The 23,055-nt window shown below is 39.9% G+C and overlaps 1 protein-coding gene across 1 annotated transcript in view; it reads left to right on the top strand.

Moving 5' to 3' along the window:
* The window catches only part of LOC136864634 (syntenin-1), a 161,230-nt gene that overhangs the window by 121,737 nt on the left and 16,438 nt on the right, over positions 1 to 23,055 (top strand). The window contains exon 6 of the mRNA XM_067141885.2: positions 17,908 to 18,171. Coding sequence (XP_066997986.2) covers positions 17,908 to 18,171 — 264 coding nt within the window. The remainder of the gene's footprint in view (positions 1 to 17,907; positions 18,172 to 23,055) is intronic.

A 23,055-nucleotide genomic window follows, 5' to 3' on the forward strand; every position in this document is an offset into this window, starting at 1 on the left:
TTTACCTGGTGTCATTTAAGCTGCTTTATAAAATCCGTGACTTTTTTTTGCACTCTCGTAAACTTGCTTTCTTCAAGTCCATTCTGAGCTTTCTAATTGCAAGAATGTCTGAAAAATCTGTATCGTCCTCTTGCTGCCAGAATTCAGGTAACATTTCAGCCGACTCCAGTGCGGTCTGAAGCGGTACGTGTTTGTGACGCACTATTCTTCCCCAACCCCCTCACTTTCTCTCGTCACTTCGCAGCTGGCTGCCGAGTTCCCGTTCGCACTTTTATTTACTATTTCGCATCAGTTAAAATGTTAAGCCCAGGCAATAAATCATCAGTATGAAGCCATTCCTCAATGTTACTTTCATCCACTTCTCCAAAATGAATGTTATTTTCAGTAGTCTTCTGGATATCTGTGATAATCAATCCCTCATTTTCACCTTCATCAGTGAACCCATGAAAATAGTTGGTTAGCTCTTCAACATCAACATACAATTTTCTCCACGATAGAGTGATGTTCTGAGCGGTTACTAGATCCCATGATTTCTGGGCAAGATAAAGCGCTTCTTTAAGATTGAGTTTTTTTTGCTTTACCAGCAACAGCAATTTTTAATTTATGGTCGCCACTAGCATTCGCACAGCACAAGATTTGTGACCAGGAGCTGATTTCTCTTCAGACAGATTTTATTTCAAGGTTAAACCCATGGCTAATGATGCCTATATGTAAGGCGAAACATGTACAATTTTAATTAACATGTCGGTGTAATTCAACTAAGACAAGATTTGTTGTACTGATTAGGTGGCCAAATTAATAAAACAACTAATTGTTATTTCAGTCACACACCACTAAGTCTTCCCAGCACAAACTTTGCAACAATTTTGTAACGTTATTCTTTTGTCGGAAATCACAAAACAGCTGCTTTTCTTTGGACTTTTTCCAGTTCTTGAATCAAGTAATCCTGGTGATTGTCCCTTACATTGGAACCACACTCTAGTTGGGGTCTTACCAGAGACTTACATGCCCTCTCCTTTACATCTTTACTACAACCCCTAAACACCCTCATAACCATGTGCAGAGATCTGTACCCTGTATTTACAGTCCCATTTATGTGATTACCCCAATGAAGATCTTTCCTTATATTGACACCTGGATACTTACAATGATCCCCAAAAGGACCTTTCACCCCATCAATGCAGTAATTAACACTGAGAGGACTTGTTGTATTTGTGAAGCTCTCAATCTGACTTTTAACCCCATTTATCATCATACCATTGCCTGCTGTCCATCTCACAACGTTATCGAGGGCATTTTGCAGTTGCTCACAATATTGTAACTTGCTTATTATTCTATATAGAATAACATTGTATGAAAAAAGCCTTATCTCCGATTCCACTTCTTTACTCATATCATTTTTATATATATATAAGAAAACATAAAGGTCTAATAATACTGCCTTGAGGAATTCCATTCTTAATTATTATAGGGTCAGATAAAGCTTTGCCTACTGTAATTCTCTGAGATCTATTATCTAGAAATATAGCCACCCATTCAGTCACTGTTTTGTCTAGTCCAATTGCACTCATTTTTGCCATTAGTCTCCCATGATCCACGCTATCAGATGCTTTGTGAATTGTGATACAGTCCATTTGAACTTGTGAATCCAAGATATCTGCTACATCTTGCTGGAATCCTACAAGTTGAGCTCCAGTGGAATAACCTTTCCTAAACCCAAACTGCCTTCTATCGAACCACTTATTAATTTCACAAACATGTCTAATATAATGAGAAAGAATGCCTTCCCAAAGCTTACATGCAATGCATGTCAAACTCACTGGCCTGTAATTTTCAGCTTTATGTCTATCACCCTTTCCTTTATACACGGGGGTTACTATAGCAACTCTCCATTCATTTGGTATAGCTCCTTCAACAAAACAATAACCAAATATGTATTTCAGATATGGTACTATATCCCAACCCACTGCCTTTAGTATATCCCCAGAAATACTATCAATTCCAGCTGCTTTTCTAGTTTTCAACTTTTGTATCTTACTGTAAATGTCATTGTTATCATAGGTAAATTTTAATGCTTCTTTAGTGTTACTCACATCCCCTATCTGCACATTATCCTTGTAACCAACAATCTTTATATATTGCTGACTGAATACTTCTGCCTTTTGAAGATCCTCGCATACACACTCCCCTTGTTCATTAATGATTCCTGAAATGTCCTTGTTGGAACCTGTTCCTGCCTGAAAGTACCTATACATACCCTTCCATTTTTCACCAAAATTTTTATGACTGCCAATTATGCTTGCCATTATGTTTTCCTTAGCTGACTTCTTTGCTAGATTTAATTTCCTAGTAAGTTCCTTCAATTTCTCCTTATTTTCACAGCCATTTCTAACTCTTTCTTTCCAATCTGCACCTCCTTAGTCTCTTTATTTCTCTAATAAGGTGGGTCTTCACCATTTCTTACCACCTTTTAAAGGTACAAACCTGTTTTCACATTCCTCAACAGTTGCTTTAAACGCATCCCAGAGTCTGTTTACATTTTTATTTACAGTTTTCCAGTGATGATAGTTACCTTTTAAAAACTCTGTCATGCCTGCTTTATCAGCCATATGGTACTGCCTAGTAGTCCTACTTTTAAGACCTTCCTTTCTATCACGTTTTTTTAACTATGACAAGAACAGCTTCATGATCACTAATACCATCTAATACTTCGGTTTCTCTATAGGGCTCATCTGGTTTTACCAGCACCACGTCGTGGATATTTTTCCCTCCAGTTGGTTCCATCACTTTCTGAATCAGCTGTTCTTCCCATATTAGCTTATTTGCCATTTGTTGTTCATGCTTCCTGTCATTCGCATTACCTTCCCAATTGACACTTGGTAAATTCAGATCTCCCGTTACAATCACATTCCTTTCCATGTCGTTTCCCACATAGCTGATTATCTTGTCAAATAGTTCTGAATCTGACATTTCAGGGATAGTAATAGGTGATGGTGAATTTCAGAAAGTATGTCTACATCACCCTTGATAGTTTCGGATGACTTCCTAACGCGAATCTGCACTTCATAAATTAACTCCCTCTTTCTCAGCATACTAAGAACTGGCAAGGGACGAGACTCCATCATGGATATGAAACAAACAAGATATTGATTCATTAGTTCAGCAAGATTGAATTCCACAACTACATTCCCGAGCAGCTACGATAATGAGCATCTTTACTTACTTACTTACTCCTTGACGCTACGGTCCTTGCAGAACCTTGGTCTATGCAACAATCTTCTTCCAAAGCTCTCTGTCTATTGCCTTGGTCCTCCATCTCTGGACTCCCATGGTACGTAGATCAGTCTCCACCTCTTCTATCCATCGCTTTCTTGGTCTACCTCTACATCGTCTTCCACCTGGATGCCCCTCCAGCACTTTCTTAGGTTCTCTTGTAGTCTCCATTTGATGGACATATCCTAGCCAACGCACTCTAGCAGTCTTCATCAAAGGTCTCCAAGCTCCTGATTAGATCTAATACACCATCCCCGTTCAGTTTTAACTGGCCCAAAAATCTTCCTCAATACCTTTCTTTCCCATGTCATTAACCTATATTCTTCTGTTTTATTTAATACCCAGGTCTCAGCTCCATATGTAACCACTGGTCTAATGACAGTCTTATAAATGTTCAACTTAGCTTTCCTGGATATTTGTTTCTTAATGTTGGAATTAAGACAGCATAGCAGCGATTTCCTGCAGCCAGTCTAGAGCTTATTTCCTTTTTTGTTTCATTTTGTGAAGTAATCAGAGAGCCTAGAAATCTAAATTCCTGTACCTCTTCAATACACTTTTCTCCACAGCTAAGTGCATTTGGAGGTTGACTAGATCTGGAACTCGCTAGGAACTTACTTTTGTTGTTATTCACTACCAGTCCAGTTTTCCGTGCTCCCCCCTCCAATTCTTCATAGGTTTCAAGAAGTGCCTTCGTTATACGAGAAATTATGGCCACATCATCTGCATATGCCAATATTTGAATTAGTCTATGATATATGTTCCTTTCATGATTTGCAGTGATGGTACGCAATCCTCTAAATCGAACATCTCAATTCCCGCCATCTAATTTCTTGTAGAGCAGCGATTTCAACATTATACTTCCTTAGTTCCTCTTCTAGTTTTCTGCTTTTCCCTGGCTGGAGTAGGCTTCTCACATTCCAAGTCGCTAAAACCAATCCATAACCATTTCCTTGCCTAGGTCGTTTTTCAGTTTTATCCGTCCGGTTTGTTCTTACTCTTTGCAGCTTCTCAACATTTTTTTTTTTTTTTTAATGGGATAGAGTTGTCAACCCTATGCCCAACCCCCGACCTGGAGGGCCAGGGTATCCCTTTTAGTCTGGATCATCACCTTCGACATGTCTGGTAAGGGAGGCCCTACCAGTAGCTAAGCTACCGCCGGCATAGCTCTCAGGATCTTTTGACCACACAAGCCCCACCACCACAAGAAGGTAAACATACCATCGTTGGGGTGAGCATCTTTAGCTTCCACATATTAACTCGGGAATCAACATCTGAGATTGTCCTTGAATGCCTGCATCATGGTGATTTAGAACACATTTTTGTTATATTTATCTTTTCTTCCGATGACTCCGGATCTTCGTCGACCTTGATGAAAAGCTTTTTGGGATGTTAGCCTTTTTCTAAGAGATCTTCTCGTAACTGCGTCAGCAGCGATTTCTTCTTGCCGTTCGTCGGAAGATTTCTCTTGGCGAGTTCATCTTTGGGCGTTTGTACGGACATATTTTCTAGTATCACTTGCATTTTGATCTATTTTGCACTTACACTCCTATTCACTCGTAAATTCTTACGTCCTCGTCATGGTCGTCAATGATGTGTTCACAAAGACGCACACACAATGCTGTCAGTTGCATACATTAATTTTTTTACAACTTAACTTCACATTAAACATGCACATCAACAAACCACCATTTTTAACAACTGCCTATCACGAAGCACAAGGAGATTGCAACCACTGCATGTCAACTACCAACTCTACAAAACCAATTCACATATTTCAAACAAGACTTATGCGCACGCCTCATCAAAACAACTGTTAAACAATAACTCAACTCCACCATCAAGACAGTCTCTGTATATAGGTTGCCTGGCCAGGCTTCTAGAAGGATGTTACATAACACCTTTTCTCGTAAATTCTAGAGTGCGTAAAACCTAGTTATGATTTAAAGAACATTCTACAACCATCTAGTGTCAAAGATATGTTATTCTGGATGTTAGTGTGTTGCACAATGTTACTGTGGATTATAAATCATATATACAGGTAATAATAAATGATAATATACTATTAATTACAGGTTCTTATATTATTTGAACTCATAAATATATACAGCACATGTTTCATGACATAACCTCACAAATAATACAATCATCCGACTACGTAAATAATACTATTAAATGGATGTAAATACTTCATACCTATACCTCATAATAATAATAATAATAATAATAATAATAATAATAATAATAATAATAATGATGATGACTTCAGCTCGATACTTGCATTATTTACCCATAGGTTAAAGAAAGTTGTTTTCAAGTTATATCAGTCTATTACACTTGCATCAGTGTGTTCGCTCTCTCGCTTCACTGTGACGTATGCTTGCTATGTAAACTGCCCATATTTGTCACGCCAGCCGGGCTGCACTGGGCTAGCCTCAACGGGCACCCAGCTGAGCACCTCTTACACAGAATGTCTTCAGTCTGAAAGGTGACCTACCCGTGGTGGCTGTTAAACAACTCCTATTAGGACTTTAACTGTTATCACAGTGCTCTCTGCAAAAATGAACAAAAATGAACTCGGGTCTCAGGTCATCACAGTGGGCAGAAGTGCATACAATTTTACATTTAATATCATCTCTACAGAACAAGGTTACTCCTCCACCTCTTTTATCTATTCCGTCATGCCTGCAAACACTGTAGCCAGTTACGTGTACCATACTACTAGGAATAGTTGCACATAACCAGCTCTCATAACACGAGTTGCGTGTACATTGCTGTTTTCAAGCAGAGCTGTTAGCTCCTCATGATGAGCAGGTAGGGATTGAGAATGAAAGTTAATGCAGTTCAGGATCGCGAGTTGGCCTGAACTACTTTCACTGATGAACTCTGGCAGCAGGGTACCTTCTGTGCTGCATGTTCGAACTACGTCGCCATGATCATTGAAAGTAGCTTTGTCAGAAACTGTATGAAAGTCGATATTCTGCATAAATTCACTGACAGAACTGCATTGTGCTATTAAAATCAAAATTTTCATGCATTTTCTGTACCAATGATGTGTGATAACGGTGAAAAGCATGTCTGTGGGGAATGCAACACTGGAACTTTTAATGCCATTAACAGCAGCAATGGCTCATATACTTATGTGAGGACTTGCTATCACAGCTGTCAACCGAGCCTAATTTTTTTCACATGTAGCAACTGTATTTCTAATGCAAGGTATCTTGCCAGGAGATCCACATTATCTTGATTTTTGTTGTATTCATTGAAATGTCACTGCTACAACATATCTTCTTTCAGGATAATACACTAATTAAATTCTGCTTTCCTCGTCTGCATTGTGGTATTCACTGAATGTTAGTATCGTGCCTACTTTTTATTTGTCGAGTAACTCGCCTTGTACTTATCTTGTTTATTGTCGTGCTAACACAGAGGTGTTCAGGCTGGACATTTCGTCCTGTGGGTGCACAGTGTCTTAAGCGGGTGGGCAGGTAGGCGATGAGTGTATATTATTCAGCCACAGTGACATTGTGGTTATGTCACAGGCCATGAAGGCTGGATGTAGTTTTACCAATCACTTCATCACACCGGCAATACCAGAGTTCGAAATTAATAGAAAGAGGGCCTCGCCAAATCAAAGAGATATAATGTAGAACGCCACTACGAAAAACTGGCACTAAAGCTAACGAATTCATTGCTAATTCTGTATCGCATGACGGAAGTACTGATGTTGACACAGCACTTCTTGCAGTATTTGAGGTGTGGACAAAGATCTTCAAGTTACGGTAGAGGTACCTAATCTAGTTGCCGTGGAGGGTACCATTACCGGGTAGGACATTTTTTCATAGTGTTGAAGAAGTTATACAAAAGGTGGAATTACCGTGGAATACACTGGTGTGGGTAAACACCGATGGCACTCCTGCAATGATATTTAATAACACTGGATTCTTGGCACATTTAAGGTCAAAATTGCTTTCAGGACATGAATGTCCATATACTGTGTTATTAACCAAGAGGCACTTTCTGACAAGACACAAAAAATTGACTGTATTATAAATGTCATGGTAAATGTGAATTTTTTTTAAGAATGCTGGTCTCGCTCGTAGGCAGATCCGTGAATTTCTGATCACACTGGAAACAGAATATCAGGATATTCCTTATTTTTGCCAAGTTAGGTGGCTGAGTAGGGTAAGACTTCAATGATGCATTCAGCTGATTGAAGACATTAGGATATTCATGGTCATGTATATGAAAGGAAAACTTGTCCCTGAATTTTCTGATCCTGCCTGGATCATGCACTTTGCCTTTCCTGCAGATATCACCAGCCATTTGTATCCCATTAATACATTAATGCAGGGTAGAGGTTACTTGGTTATTACAATGTTTGATAAAGTGCAGTCTTTCAAGTTTAAACTCAAACTGTGGAGAAAACAATTTCAAGATCACAGTACCATTCATTTTCCCAGTTTTAAGTTCTGTTGCAGCTGACATTGGTGGTGATCAGATTATCTTTCAGTCTTTCAATAAATTACTTGACGCATTTAATGAAAGATTTTATGAAATAGGTCACCTTCAGTCTCTTTCCAGATACATACCTGCGAACTTTCCTGATTTAGGCGGGAGACTCCCGATTTTCGATAGTTTTTCCTACCTCCCGATTATTCTATTATTTCTCCCGATTTTAGCTTATTTTTTGGTGAACTTCAGTTTTTTCAAATCCCACCATTTCAGCTTTTTTTACGCCTGTGGCCGGAAGTCCTCTGCTCATTGGCCGCTTTCAAACAAAATATCTACGTTTATCAATGCGAGAATGTGCACGGATGTGCGATGTTAATTGAAACCCGTATATCGCGACGCGTATATCGATCGTCAAATCTCACGTTCTCGCGTGCTATGTGACTTTCACCGCCGTCTCGATCCTCCTATACTGCCTGCTCTATGCGAGCCTTTTTGCGACTACGCTGCGACAAAATTTCTCCGCTAGATGGCAGACATAGACGCACAATGTTCTAAACTTATTCTAATGACGACAGCCTACAAAAAACTATGCAGTTTGGTCATATGTTCACTAAAGCTCGTAAATTACATCAGTAATATTAAATATCGGCAATATTACCTGCATGAAGTTGCAGTTGGCCTCTTCATGGACAATTTAAAGATTTTCCTGGACGAAGGCTTGGAGTGGTACCGTACTTTTTGTGTTCTTGTCAATGCAATATCAGATAATAGAGGTCTTACGAACTTGGTTAGGATAATATCACTAACAGTTTGCTGATGTTCTTTGACCTCACACTGTAACAAAACACATTCTGAAAGGTTTTTTTTCTATTTGTTTTACGTCGCATCGACACAGATAGGTCTTATGGAGACTATGGGATAGGAAAGGCCTAGGAATGGGAAGGAAGCGGCCGTGGCCTTAAGGTACAGCCCCAGCATTTGCTTTGTGTGAAAATAGGAAACCACGGAAAACCATCTTCAGGGCTGCCGACAGTGGGTTCGAACCCACTATCTCCCGGATGCAAGCTCACAGCTGCGCGCTCCTAACCGTACGGCCAACACGCCCGGTATTCTGAAAGGGAAGACGTCGCAAGTCGTCATATTACGATCGTACGTTTGAAGAACTTCGACAATAGGGCACAGCAGCTTAAATGAACTCCTACAGATGCTTCACCAGAGCGACAAAACAAGGTTTTGGGTATCGAACTCCTCCTCTGTCCTAATGCATAATTAGTTCTATTTAGCTGTGTCGAAGCCCTAGGCAGTGAGATGTTGCTGACACAAATGTCACACTCCATCCTCTCTTCTTCAACACGAACCGAGCACCCGCAAATTAGGATCTGATTTCCTGTTTCTAGTTTGATTAGAATATTATCGTCTGGATATCTGAGGTTGTCCAAAATGTCTAAACATGAAGACGTTTGTTGTGTGATTGCCCGTCACAATTCTTATCACAAGGAATCCACCATCCTCCACGGCTTTAATCACCTTCTGAAAAAAAAAAAAGCAGCCTGTTTCCAGTCATTCGACCGGGTCAGGAATGGAGTGAATGAAGCCCCCATCTAGCAGCGAGGATATGAATCGTGCCGGCTGCCGAAGCCTGTCGCACTCCTCCCGGGCAATGATTAATGAATAACACATGAAATTAAATGAAATGAAATTATATTAGAGAGTGTTGCTGGAATGAAATATGACAGGGAAAACGGAAGTATCCGGAAAAAACCTGTCCCGCCTCCACTTTGTCCAGCACAAATCTCACATGGAGTGACCGGGATTTGAACCACAGAACCCAGTGGTGAGAGGCCGGCGCGCTGCCGCCTGAGCCGCGGAGGGGCCATCACATTTTGAAACAAGGTGTAAAGGCACAGGTGCGAGAGTAATCTGAGAATATCCAATTACTTTCTTTATTAGGTCCCAGCCTAGATAAAGCCGACAGCCGCTTTTCTCTTAATTCCCGTCTAGGCGGTATTTCATGGAGTGGTATCTTCTTTGGCTGTGAACGACCTTGCCAAGACTGGCAAAATTGTACACAACAGTTGAATATTTCGGGGAAAGAATCTGATGTTTCAGTTCTGCGAAAAATATACCTTGCACAAACGGAAAGAAACAAGTACCAACACCTTAAAATCACTTTTCAAATATCTATAAGCATAACATGATTAATTCATTTCACTGTTATATACAAAATATCGCTTGTACGTTTACCCGTTGTACGAAATAACTCAGGTTTTCCACACATTCATGCACCAACAACACGATGCAGTCCCACCACATTGACAGCGAAGATTGTGCGTCTACTGCTGCACTCTTACGGCGACTTGGAGAAATATTGGTAGTCGCGCCTTCCTTTGTTAAAATAGTGGCATAGAGCAGGCAGTATAAGAGGATCGAGACGGCGGTGGTGACTTTTCTAGAGATTTTAGGAGCCATTTGGAGACAATTCTGACTAATTTTAATTTCTCAATATAAATATATTGCTCAGAATGTATAAAGGAATGATATATCTGTACCGGTTGTGACCACAGTAACAAGGAGAAATGCACGTATTGTATGTATTTACGTTCGTACGCGCATCACGAGAAAAAGGCTGAAGAGAATTTAATTAAAATCGGTATGTTAAGTCGGGGAATAAGTCGCTACAATCTAGGCCATAAATGTGTTCATGCTGAGTGAAATGATAGTTTAGGGGAAGGCCTAAAATGTAATGTTAACATATTTGTTATTATTGGCCCTATTGATAAATACTACATAATTGAAGTTATATATTATTAAATTTCCTATCATTTATTTTACATTTTTACTGTAGCAGCTCCAATAAGAGATATTCATGAATTTGGATTTTTGTTGCTAAGTTCATATCAGCTCTGAGGTACGAGAACATGGATGAACCGAATTTAATGAAAATTGGTATGTAAAGTCGGGGAAAAAGGAACTAGAGTCTATGCTATAAATAATTTTATTCACCCTGTTCGAAATGGTAGTTATGGGGAAGGTGTCAAAATTTAATTTTTAATTACTGGTACCTACCTAATTGGTCATATAGAAAAGTACTACTTGAAAAATGTTTAGAGAGTGCAATTTCTGATTATTTATAGAGATAGAATGATAGGACACATCTTAAGACACCCAGGACTTGTTCAGTTGGTTTTTGAAGGAAGTGTAGGTGGTAAGAACGGTAGGGGTAGACCAAGGTATGAATATAACAAGCAGATTAGAGCAGATGTAGGATGCAATAGTAACATAGAAATGAAAATGTTAGCACAGGATAGGGTGGCATGGAAGCTGCATCAAACCAGTCTATGGACTGATGACTCAGCAACATTGTTTTACCGTACAGACTATAATAATATTGTGAAGATGATTATAACATACATACATACATACATACATACATACATTATCATTATAGACTGTTATGCCTTTCAGCGTTCAGTCTGCAAGCCTCTGAGAATTTACTAAACGTCGCCACAATCCTCGATTTGCAACTAGTGTTGTGGCCTCATTTAGTTCTATACCTCTTATCTTTAAATCGTTAGAAACCGAGTCTAACTATCGTCGTTTGGCCTCCCTCTACTTCTCTTACCCTCCATAACAGAGTCCATTATTCTCCTAGGTAACCTATCCTCCTCCATTCGCCTCACATGACCCCACCACTGAAGCCGGTTTATGCGTACAGCTTCATCCATCGAGTTCATTCCTAAATTAGCCTTTATCTCCTCATTCCGAGTACCCTCCTGTCATTGTTCCCACCTGTTTGTACCAGCAATCATTCTCGCTACTTTCATGTCTGTTCTAACTTATGAATAAGATATCCTGAGTCCACCCAGCTTTCGCTCCCGTAAAGCAAAGTTGGTCTGAAAACAGACCGATGTAAAGATAGTTTCGTCTGGGAGCTGACTTCCTTCTTACAGAATACTGCTGATCGCAACTGCGAGCTCACTGCATTTGCTTTACTACAACTTGATTCAATCTCTCTTACTATATTACCATCCTGGGAGAACACACAACCTAAATACTTGAAGTTATCGACCTGTTCTAGCTTTGTATCACCAATCTGACATTCAATTCTGTTGAATTTCTTACCTACTGACATCAGTTTAGTCTTCGAGAGGCTAATTTTCATACCATACTCATTGCACCTATTTTCAAGTTCCAAGATATTAGACTGCAGGCTTTCGGCACAGTCTGCCATTAAGACCAAGTCGTCAGCATAGGCCAAACTGCTTACTACATTTCCACGTAAGTGAAACCCTCCCTGCCATTTTATACCTTTCAGCAGATGATCCATGTAAACTACAAACAGCAAAGGTGAAAGATTACAGCCTTGTCTAACTCCTGTAAGTACCCTGAACCAAGAACTCATTCTACCATCAATTCTCACTGAAGCCCAATTGTCAACATAAATGCCTTTGATTGATTTTAATAATCTACCTTTAATTCCGTAGTCCCCCAGTATGGCGAACATCTTTTCCCTCGGTACCCTGTCATATGCTTTCTCTAGATCTACGAAACATACACAACTGCCTATTCCTCTCGTAGCATTTTTCAATTACCTGGCGCATACTGAAAATCTGATCCTGACAGCCTCTCTGTGGTCTGGAACCACACTGGTTTTCATCCAACTTCCTCTCAACGACTGATCGCACCCTCCCTTCCAGGATGCCAGTGAATACTTTGCCTGGTATACTAATCAATGAGATGCCTTGATAGTTGTTGCAATCCTTCCTGTTCCCTTGCTTATAGATGGGTGCAATTACTGCTTTTGTCCAATCTGAAGGTACCTTACCAACACTCCACGCTAATTTTACTACTCTATGAAGCCATTTCATCCCTGCCTTCCTAGTGTACTTCACCATTTCAGGTCTAATTTCATCTATTCTTGCTGCCTTATGACAATGGAGTTTTTTAAAATTATTAATCGATACGGCCACCTGAGGGCCATGTTTACACAATCTTCCTCCTGTCGCAGACTGATACCCTTCTCTTTACACTCTCGCCAAAGATTCTTGAGTCTTTGACTTCTTCTTGCTCGTTCTTCCACCGAGATGTTCCGTGGCTTCGCATGTTGCTCTTCAGATGCATCCCTCAATCCCGCAACCTTCTTCCTAAATGATGTCCTTTCTTTTATATCCTCCTCCTTGATACCTACTTCTGCCAAGTCATTGTGCACGTGTCTAAGCCATCCCGGTTGTTTTTTCCACCTTTCCTGCAGAAGTATCCTGTTGGCCAATCTCTCAGGGTTCATTCTTTTGATATGTCCATAAAACGTCAGTCTCCTTTTTCTAATCACAGTCGTGATTCTTTCTACTGTCTTGTAGAGCTCCAAATTCGATCTTAACCGGAATGTGTTTGGATCACTCGTCGACTTTCTAGGGCCTAGGATTTTTCGCAAGCATCTTCTTTCTCTTTTTTCAAGGACTGGGTCAGCCATCCTCGTCATGTGAAATGATTCACACAATCTACCATGATGGTACAACGCACAATGGAGTTTATTTACTATCCTTTCCACTTCCTCAAGCATAATTTCACCAACATCGTTTTCCTCCTCCCCATGTGCTTGGCTGTTTGCATCACCACCATGATGATTTCCTTTTACATTGAGATGATGTTCAAAATATTCCCTCCACCTCTCCAGTGATTCCCTGGGATCTATTATGAGTTCACCTGAATTACTCAAAACTGTTCATTTCCTTTTTCCCTCCCTTCCTAATATTCTTTATTACTGTCCAGAAAGGTTTTCCTGCTGCTTGACCTAGCCTTTCCAAGTTATAAGAATGAGAAAAAAGTCACGAAGGAACGATCGCTTGAATAACAACACAAGAGGGAGTCATAAAAGAAAGAACTCGCTTTACATTAGATGCTCTAATATCACAGAGTCGGATGAAAACTAAATGTGAAGGCCTGTAATATAGACATCTCATAAAACTGATCAACGGTAACCTTACATTGACCAATGTTTGTTGTGATGTGCTTTGTGTATTCTGCTGCCATTTATATCCGATAGATTGAATTACTGCTGCGTACCTAGTAAACAGCCTGCGTGAATATTGACAGGAAGTAGCTGGGGAGTTGGACCTCTCTCTTCTTTACCATGCCATTCCTCTGGTTCATAAATTTTCTGATACTACTGGTACGTAACACAATGGATCGTCGTAATATTCCAGGTATTCTATCCCTACTGAGGCAGTGATCGGAATGAAATGAAATAAAATGGCGTATGGCTTTGAGCAGTTTGCACACTTAAATGAAATAATCACGAACCTACTACACTGGCATAGCAGGGGAAGAGTTAATACTCCCACGTGGCGCGTTCCAGGTGGCGGATAGGGGTGTCCTAACCGGCTTGCTGGCGGACTTGATCGAAATAAAATAGTTCTCGCGGACCAAACACACACTCCCCTGTGGGTGGGGGGGACACAGGCGAAGAATACACCCATGGTATCCCCTGACTGTCGTAAGAAGCGACTATAAGGGGCGACCTATGGATGTTTGAATTAAAACCATGAGACTACTTATTCGTACCACCATGTGGGGAACACCATGGGTCGCTTTTACTTGCGTGTAGTACCACTATGTTAGGTACACAATAGGTTTGTTATTAGTAGCGACAGTGTGTGAATCAGAGTGAGTTTTACTGTACCTGTGATTAGTAGCACTCTGAGTGACACTATGGGTCTGCCTTTCCTATGATTAATACCCACTATGTGAGGAACACTACGGGATAGTATGAGTCGCTGCTATTAGTACACCTGTGTAAGGAACACCATAGGTCTGTGTTACATGTGCGCTTTACATTACCTGTGAGTAGTACCATAATGTGTGGAATACCGTGAGTCTACGCTACTTTTGATTAGTAGCACAACATGACAAATTCCATGGTTCTACTTTCCTAGCGATAAATACCATTGTGAGGGGCTGGTGGTCTGGATTTTGGACCCCTTTAGACTACAACCATCATGGATTCAGGATTGTGCTCTAGCAGCAGTCCCTTGGTCAGTAATAGTATTGATTAACACTAGTTTCTGGGAATGTGGGCATTGCGGGTTGGATCCACTCATTTAAGTCCCTTTAAACAACAAGCATCATCTTAAATGGAATAATGACACAGCAATGTTCGCGGCTTTGTGCGGCTTGGTCATTCTTGCTCTGAAATTTCAAACTGTTAGATCGACACTGTAGTACTTTTCTTTAAAAGTGAGAAAATGGGCTGTTTTTCAGTTTATTGAACATTTCATATGACAGCATTACTTAAAACTATATGGACAGTCTTTCTGAGAATTCCATAGCGAAGCACGGGTACAACAGCTAGTATTTGATACAAATAGCGTTGTGCTTTGCATGATCGCGCGGGCTCTTAATGCAATATATTAATCTATGCATTTGCTAAGTAATGGCATTTAAGTGCATGACTGATTCACACGTGTGGAGGATGAGTTCATTCTATTTTTGGAAGGCTCATCAGAGACCGATCAACATGTACTTCCTGTGAGGGAATAGAGATGTGTAATTTTTAGCCTTGTAGCCTCGTTACAGCAACAGTCGGGCTTCGAGACAATAGAGTAAGTGTTATAAATACATCATAGTACTGTATTGCGCAAGACATGTAGAATAATTGACCAGTTGTATCTCTGATTTCTCCTGATTTTGTCTGATTTTCATATCAAAATCTCCTGATTTTATGTTAAGTTGCCAGGTATGCAGGTATTTGCTTCGCCATTTTCAACTGACGTTAACTCAGTACCCTCTGACATCCAGTTGAAGTTAACTTAGTCGGTCTTCAGTGTGACAGCGTTCTCCATGAGAAGTGGAGTGTGGTCCTTAATATAGTTGATTTTTATTCATTTGTTCAGCAAGATCGATTTCCACTTGTACATTGGTGAGAAGCTAGGATAATGAGTCTATTTGGTTCCACATATTTGTGCGAACAGATTTTCTCTGCCTTGAAAATATGTAAAAGTAGACACAGGTCACTCTTGTCAGACGATGACTTACACTGTTTCATTTGGCTGCATTCTAAAAATGTTATCCTCGATATTGTCTCTTACCATGCATGAACAAAACATAGATTGAATTTTGAATTGAAAGGGGAAATTTGGTGTCTACAATAAGATAAAGGAGAGGTGAGAGGGAGTGCAGAAGTAGTAAAGGACAGTAACATGCATTTAAGTACTCACGTTATTTTCAATTTACGTTGTAAGAAATAAGTTGTTTCTGTTCATTGCAGTTTGTATTTTGACCGGATACAATAAAGCATTAGAAATTCAAATATTTTTGTACTGTATCCAGTGAATTACAGTTTTCACTATTATGTTTTAAGAGGTGCTGTAGAAAAATTTCTTAATATGGAATTAAGGTGGATAAGTTGTGGTTTGTGGTTGCTTGGGTATAAATTATCTGATAAACTCTCTAACAATCCAGTTGTGCTTACTGGGAATAACATCAGTGAGGGTATTTATTTGAAGGCATATTGTACATCTATTTGGTAGATGCATTTACATGGTTGTAGTTTTATCTTTGATAGTAAATTTGTTTTTACTTAAGATGAAACTTGCTTGCCGTTTAGAGGCTGTTATCATCGGACGTCTGGTGAGTTTTAAATACTATTTTAAGAAATTCAGTGAACAAGTTTCATAACACTCCAGCATTGTGCAAATTCAAGCATTAAATTTATTGAATTATTGAAATATATTACGTTTTGCTAACGAATAACAGGAACTTTACTTTCCTTGATGGAAATTTTATCATTCTCGAAAAGGTCGGATTTTCTTGCGATTATATCATCTCAAGAAGAACAAAAAGCAACCAAAACTGTATTCCAATCAACATTCACTGAGGATAGTCACAATCAAACATCACTGATCAAACTTCCCTGCCAAGTATTTTCGCTCTCTTACTACACTGTGACGTATGCTTGGTATGTAGGCTGCCCGCAGTGATGTCAGAACATCCTGGCTAAGCACTTCTGCACCAAAACATCAAAGGTTTTCGACATGCTAAAGGAACATTAAACGTGTGTGGTTGGGTGGGGGTTATGTGTGCACGTTTTGTGATCAACTGCATTTTCTTCCCCAAATTGATCACTTACTTTGTCCAGTCAGCAAGGAAATATCAACATGTAAACCGAAAGGGCATGTATCAGTCCACTAGTTAGGTACTATGGTGCACCATTCTTTGACTTTGTTTATATTATAACTTACCATTCATACCCCTCCCTTCAACAGGACTTGTAGTAAAGAAACCTTTTACTCTGATGAATGTCTAGGTGTGGGTCAATGTTTACAGCATGTCTCCAAAGTCGAGTTGGAAAGACTCAACATTAGAACAGAGTCCCTACACTTAATGGTGGTGACATTGGTGTTAAGTGTGAAATATGTCGCTTCTGTATTTAGTAAATACATGAATTCTTGTTCAAATGGTAGTGTATTTCTCTAGCAGGGATGTTTGTAATGAAATACGAAAATGAAGCAAGATCAATTAAAAAGTGTTGAGTGCCATAAAACTAAGGTAAATACAAAATTGTTTCAGGACACTTTAACCATTTACAATTTTGCTCAATCTGGCTCATGCTAACTTCCATAGTTTACATCTAATTATATGAAGTTTATTATTATTATTATTATTATTATTATTATTATTTTAATGATGGAAGTGGTCTAAATGTTTTCAGGTATTACCTGTCAGTGAAATATATCTAATATGAAATATGTATTTCAGCATATATATTAGATAAAGGAAAAGAGAAAGAATGTCTTGAAAATATCTCGACTCAGCAAGTTGATTTTCATGGCCTGTTTTGTCCCTTTTTTATTGTTGTAGTAACAATGTCCTGATACTTATTCATTGTGGATAAGTAACTAGGGGGAAGTGGGGGGGTGTATTTCAGTGATGTTCAGCCTGTAGCTGGTTTCCAGTTATAGTAAATTTTTGTGCTTTATTTTTAAGTGATGGACATTTTTCCATTTGAGAAAGGGTGGTTGTGAGTATTATTTTAGTGATCTTATGTTATATGGAGATTATATTTTAGTAGTATATGCTATTTTTAATTAACCAACATGTCCTCTTTCTTAAATTCCTTTTTTTTGTTTTTTGTTTTTGTTTTGCACAGATACTATTTTAACACATGGCTCTTTCTGTTTGACCCAGGCCGTTTGAGCGCACTGTTACTCTCCATAAGGATAGTGCCGGCCATATTGGTTTCCACTTCAAGAATGGGAAGATAATTGGTTTGGTTAAGGATTCCTCTGCTGCACGAAATGGATTGCTGACAGAACACCACTTACTCGAAGTCAATGGGCAAAATGTTGTTGGAATCAAGGATAAGGAAATAACTGCTTTGATAGAAGAAGGCGGTACTGTGATCACGGTTACTATCATACCGTCTTTTGTTTATGATCACATGGTAAAGAAGTAAGTATTGTGCTTATTGTTGGATTTTTCAAATTGGTGTTCAGTAAACGTTCATCTTGTACTGAAAGTTGCTGCTTGGTGGTGAGTAATATTTGTATGTGATCAGCTAAAAATGCTCATGTTCATAAAAACTAGAACACCTTGAAAGACTAGAGATAAGATCATATTCACAGGACATGTGCATTAGTATGTTCTGAAGAAATGATTAGCATTTAAACCATGTCGACCCTCAGGTTCAAGGTCCACATCGATATCTCGGCACACAATCACGGACTGGTAAAATGTGCCCGCGGCTCTTGTCGCTATGAACCGAAGGTAATGGATCAGTGTGACTTGAGCAGACGTGCAGGATGCCTCGCAGACGTATGCGAGAACCGTACTGTCAAATGAGTTTGAAAGAGGGCGCATTTGGGATGAAGTGTGTCGGCAGTGCAACAGGTGTGTACAGGATGGTTCACAGAATGCCGTAGAACACAACAAGATGGGTCTGGTTGCACCACCCAGACCACCTGCCCGAAAAGATTAACACCTCATCCGAATGGGATTGTGTCCTCCTTGGCTCTGGCATAACAGTGGAACAGTGTAACACATCGTGCACTATCAGGAGTGACAGTCCGTCGCCATGTATTATGGTCTGTGTTACTGGCACGTTGTCGTGACTCACCTTGTCCCGAGATGTTCTGGACGATTTGTTCTCCCGAGCGGCTTGGAGAATCTGTGGGTTGGGTGCCCTGAACCATTAAATGAAGTACTGAGTCCCATTTAATATGATATATTTGCCTTCAACTCTGACTTCCCAACTACCGTACATATTTACAATGTCTATTTACAGCATACTTCAGTGATGTGCCTGCTCCGGAAGCTTTTTAGAATACTGACTTCCAACCTGGGTAGAGTCTATGTTCAAAACCTGAGAGTTGCCCTCTAGCTTGTCTCTAAGCCTAAGTCCGCATCTCCAACTACTGCCTGAGAGACTAAGTCTTTCCAATATCACTTCTAACGCGGCTATGTCCTACTCCTCTCTCTCATTCTGAATGTCAGCACCTCCAGTCTTATTACCGACTTTCTTGACCTACGTAGAGCGTTCTCCTGCCCAAGACTAAAGATATCCCTTAAGCCTCTGCAGCTTGTATATATATCCTGGTCTGGCCCTTGCTAACTAGTGAGAGGGGGAACTCCCACCCTAGTACTAGTCTACCCCCAACTGGGATCCCTCTCCAGTAGGTGGTGCTATGGTGGTCAATCTCAGAACCACTTATTCTCTGTCTCACTCAGCCTAACTCATATCTCTCACTGAGTGGAATGTTTTGCCATGAAGTGGAGATTTTCTGATGCTCCATCCTTCCATGAGTCATGTATTCTTTCCTTGTCTCTCCCAATGCTAATTATTCTGAATGCTGGATTTGTGCTTGTAGCTAGCCACTGTTCATTTACTCAACCCTTGGTCAGTTTACATAGATAAGATTACAACTCAATAACAAGTTACTCATAAGCCTTACGTAGCAGGACTTGAAGAACAAGTAATTTCACATATCCAATTCTAAATGTTTCAAATATAAAGTAGCACATTTTACACAATTAATTACCATAATTCTTCTTGTAGGAAAACTCTTTATCCTTTCGTTTATACATTCCTAGTGGTCTCCTGTACTGGGGATCCACTAGTTCAATTCTAATCTCCTTAACTTAATATGTGCTATGGGACTTAATATACCTTGGTTCGATTCCCGGCATCGGTGCCATCACGACAACGTCGTCCACTTCTAACTTTGACTCATATGCATAAACATGCTAGACTGCAATGGTGCATGAAACATCACTGGGGACAGGAATGGCAGCAGATATTATTTTTTTACGAATCCAGGTTCTGTTTGTTTGAAAATGATGGCCACATTTTGGTTTGCCCCAGGCATGGTGGAGAGGCATCACAGTGACTGCATTCGCACAAGACATACAGCACCAACTCAAGACCTTATGGTGGGGGGTGCTATTGGGTACAACCACAAATCTTAGTTGGTGTGTGTCCATGGAACTGTGACCAGTTTGACCTATGTGAATGACTTCCTATGACCCATAACCTTACCCTTTCTGCACGATACCCCAGATGCCATATTTCAGCAGGACAATGTGCGACCACATGTTGGTGCACGAACACATGCCTTCTTGCTGTCACAGGATGTCAGGCTGTTGCCCTGGCCTGGCGATCACCAGACTTGTCGCCAATCAAATATGTGTGGGATATGGTGAAACGACTGGTGTGGTGCTGTGACCCAATGCCAACCACCAAAGATGAACTGTGGAACCAGGTGAATGCAGCATGGAGGGTGTCACTCGTGCCTTACACACATCAATGCCATCACGCATGGAACAAGTCATCAGTGCCCATGGAGGACCAGTGCCTACTACGCAACAGAACATGTGCTGAACCTAGGTGACTGAAATGGTAAGTTTCTGCAGAACATACTAATGAACATGTCCTGTGAATATGAACTTCCTATCTCTAGTCTTTCAAGGTGTTCTGTTATTTTATGAACACGAGTGTAACTGTTTCAGAGTGACTTGGCCATGTGGTTAGGGGTGTGCAGCTGTGAGCCTGCATTTGTGAGATGGTGGATAGGAACCCCACTGTCAGCAGCCCTGAAGATGGTTTTCTGTAGTTTCCCATTTTCATACCAGGTAAATGCTGGGGCTGTAATCAAGGCAATGGCCACTTGCTTCCCACTCCTAGCCCTTTCCTATCCCATTGTGACCACAAGACCTATCTATGTCGGTGCAACGTAAGGGCAATTGTAATAAAAAAGTTATTTATGTATATATATGAATAGATTGGAGCTAAAAGGCATTGTCTGTTCTTCCAACTTGTCAGGATGGGGGGAGGGAGTTATAGTTTCAAAATGATCGCTAATACGCATAAGACGTGTATACAGTGTTGGTAGTGTATTATATCATTATTTGTAAACAGATATTTTATGAAATTGGTATAATAACTTCAATGTTTGTAAGGAAAATGAACTAAAATTAGACCAACTTACCGATTATAAGGTAAATTTATTTAGTTTTTGGATTTAAAAAAAGTTGGAACTGAAATTTTTCTGTAGCCAGAAAGTAATGTTTTTGAAGGGTGCAAATATTTTCAGATCTACGTATTGTACCTCCCATCATTACTTCAAAATTTAAGGCTTCCTATGATACTTAACAATAAAAATTAGTGACCTTTGATAGTTGCTGCAATTTCTTCATTCCACCAAGGAACAAGTTTTTGGCGAGGAGTACCTGAAAAGTAGGGAATAGACTCCTCAGCAGCAGCAGCAGCAAGAATAACTTGTGTTATGCAAGTTATTTCACCGTCTACGGTCTGCCTGGTCTTATCGTTAAAGACAGCTAGTAATGTGAACTTAGGCCAGTCAGCACAGTTAAGAATCCATCTAGGAGCCTCGACAGATTTTTGTTTCAACAAAGTAAGAATAATGGGAAAATGGTCACTGTCACAGAGATCATTCCGTGTATTCCACCAAAACGGCGAAACCAACATTCGGCTGCATAGACTTACATCTGTGCAGGAGTATGTTCTGTAATGTACACTGAAATGAGTGTACTGAATTGATCTGCAAAATTTTATCATCTACGGTGGAAATATTTGATTCTAGGCATTGTTCTACTTTATAAACCTGCATGTACAATTGAGGTATTTGTCCGGTTAAAACTGCACTAGCTTGAGAAATTTCGTCTGTTATGGTGGAATTACTTTTGGAGATCTTGCTATTGAGTGCCTGTATCATGCTCATTATGTTGGAACACATTGTGGTCATATTTTGTCCGTCTCGACAGAAAACCTTTCGGGATCTTCACCATTTTTAATGAGGTGGTCTTCTAGCTGTGTCTTCAATGTTTTCTTACTGCCACTCATCAGAAGATTTTGTTTTGCCAGTTCGTCTTGAAGTTGTTTTACAGACATGTTTTCTAGTATCACTTTAATTTTCTTCTGATTTCCACTTACACCCTCCTTCACTACCACTACCAAAAATTATTCTCTCCACCGGGCGAGTTGGCCGTGCGCGTAGAGGCGCGCGGCTGTGAGCTTGCATCCGGGAGATAGTAGGTTCGAATCCCACTATCGGCAGCCCTGAAGATGGTTTTCCGTGGTTTCCCATTTTCACACCAGGCAAATGCTGGGGCTGTACCTTAATTAAGGCCACGGCCGATTCCTTCCAACTCCTAGGCCTTTCCTATCCTATCGTCGCCATAAGACCTATCTGTGTCGGTGCGACGTAAAGCCGCTAGCAAAAAAAAAAAAAAATTATTCTTCAGTCCTGTCATGGTTGTCTGTTATCGTACCCACGAAGACGCACACACGCGATGCTGTCAGTTGTGTGTACTGTTTTATTTACAAATTATATACACATAGAGCCACATTAATGAACTGCCATCTTGAACAAACACTTGACTGCTAAATTAGCATCTCAACCAACTACAAACACTACAGAATCACAGCATGAGTTTACACACTTAATTTGACTAACGACTTTTGTTAATATCTCCTCACTAACTACTCAGCTCAAGACTGTCTTTTTATAAACCTTGCCTGGCCAGGCTTCTAGAAAAGTATGACACAACATGCTTTCTTGTACCTTCTCAAGTCTCCAGTAACCTATGTACAAATGGATAGAACATTCTGTAAAGCTCCAGTGACAACAAGGATGCGTTGTTTTACACTATTACCCTGTATTGCTCAACATTACATTTGATTTATACATCATATTTACGGGTAATAATAAATTATATACTATTAATCATGTGTTCTTGCATTAAATAAAGAAGTATTGTGACATAACCTCACATGTTTTGATACACAAGACAGATCCTAAGACACACACATAGTAAATG

Source organism: Anabrus simplex, chromosome 2 (assembly GCF_040414725.1).
Source record: "Anabrus simplex isolate iqAnaSimp1 chromosome 2, ASM4041472v1, whole genome shotgun sequence".
NCBI classification, from domain to species: Eukaryota; Metazoa; Arthropoda; class Insecta; order Orthoptera; family Tettigoniidae; genus Anabrus; species Anabrus simplex.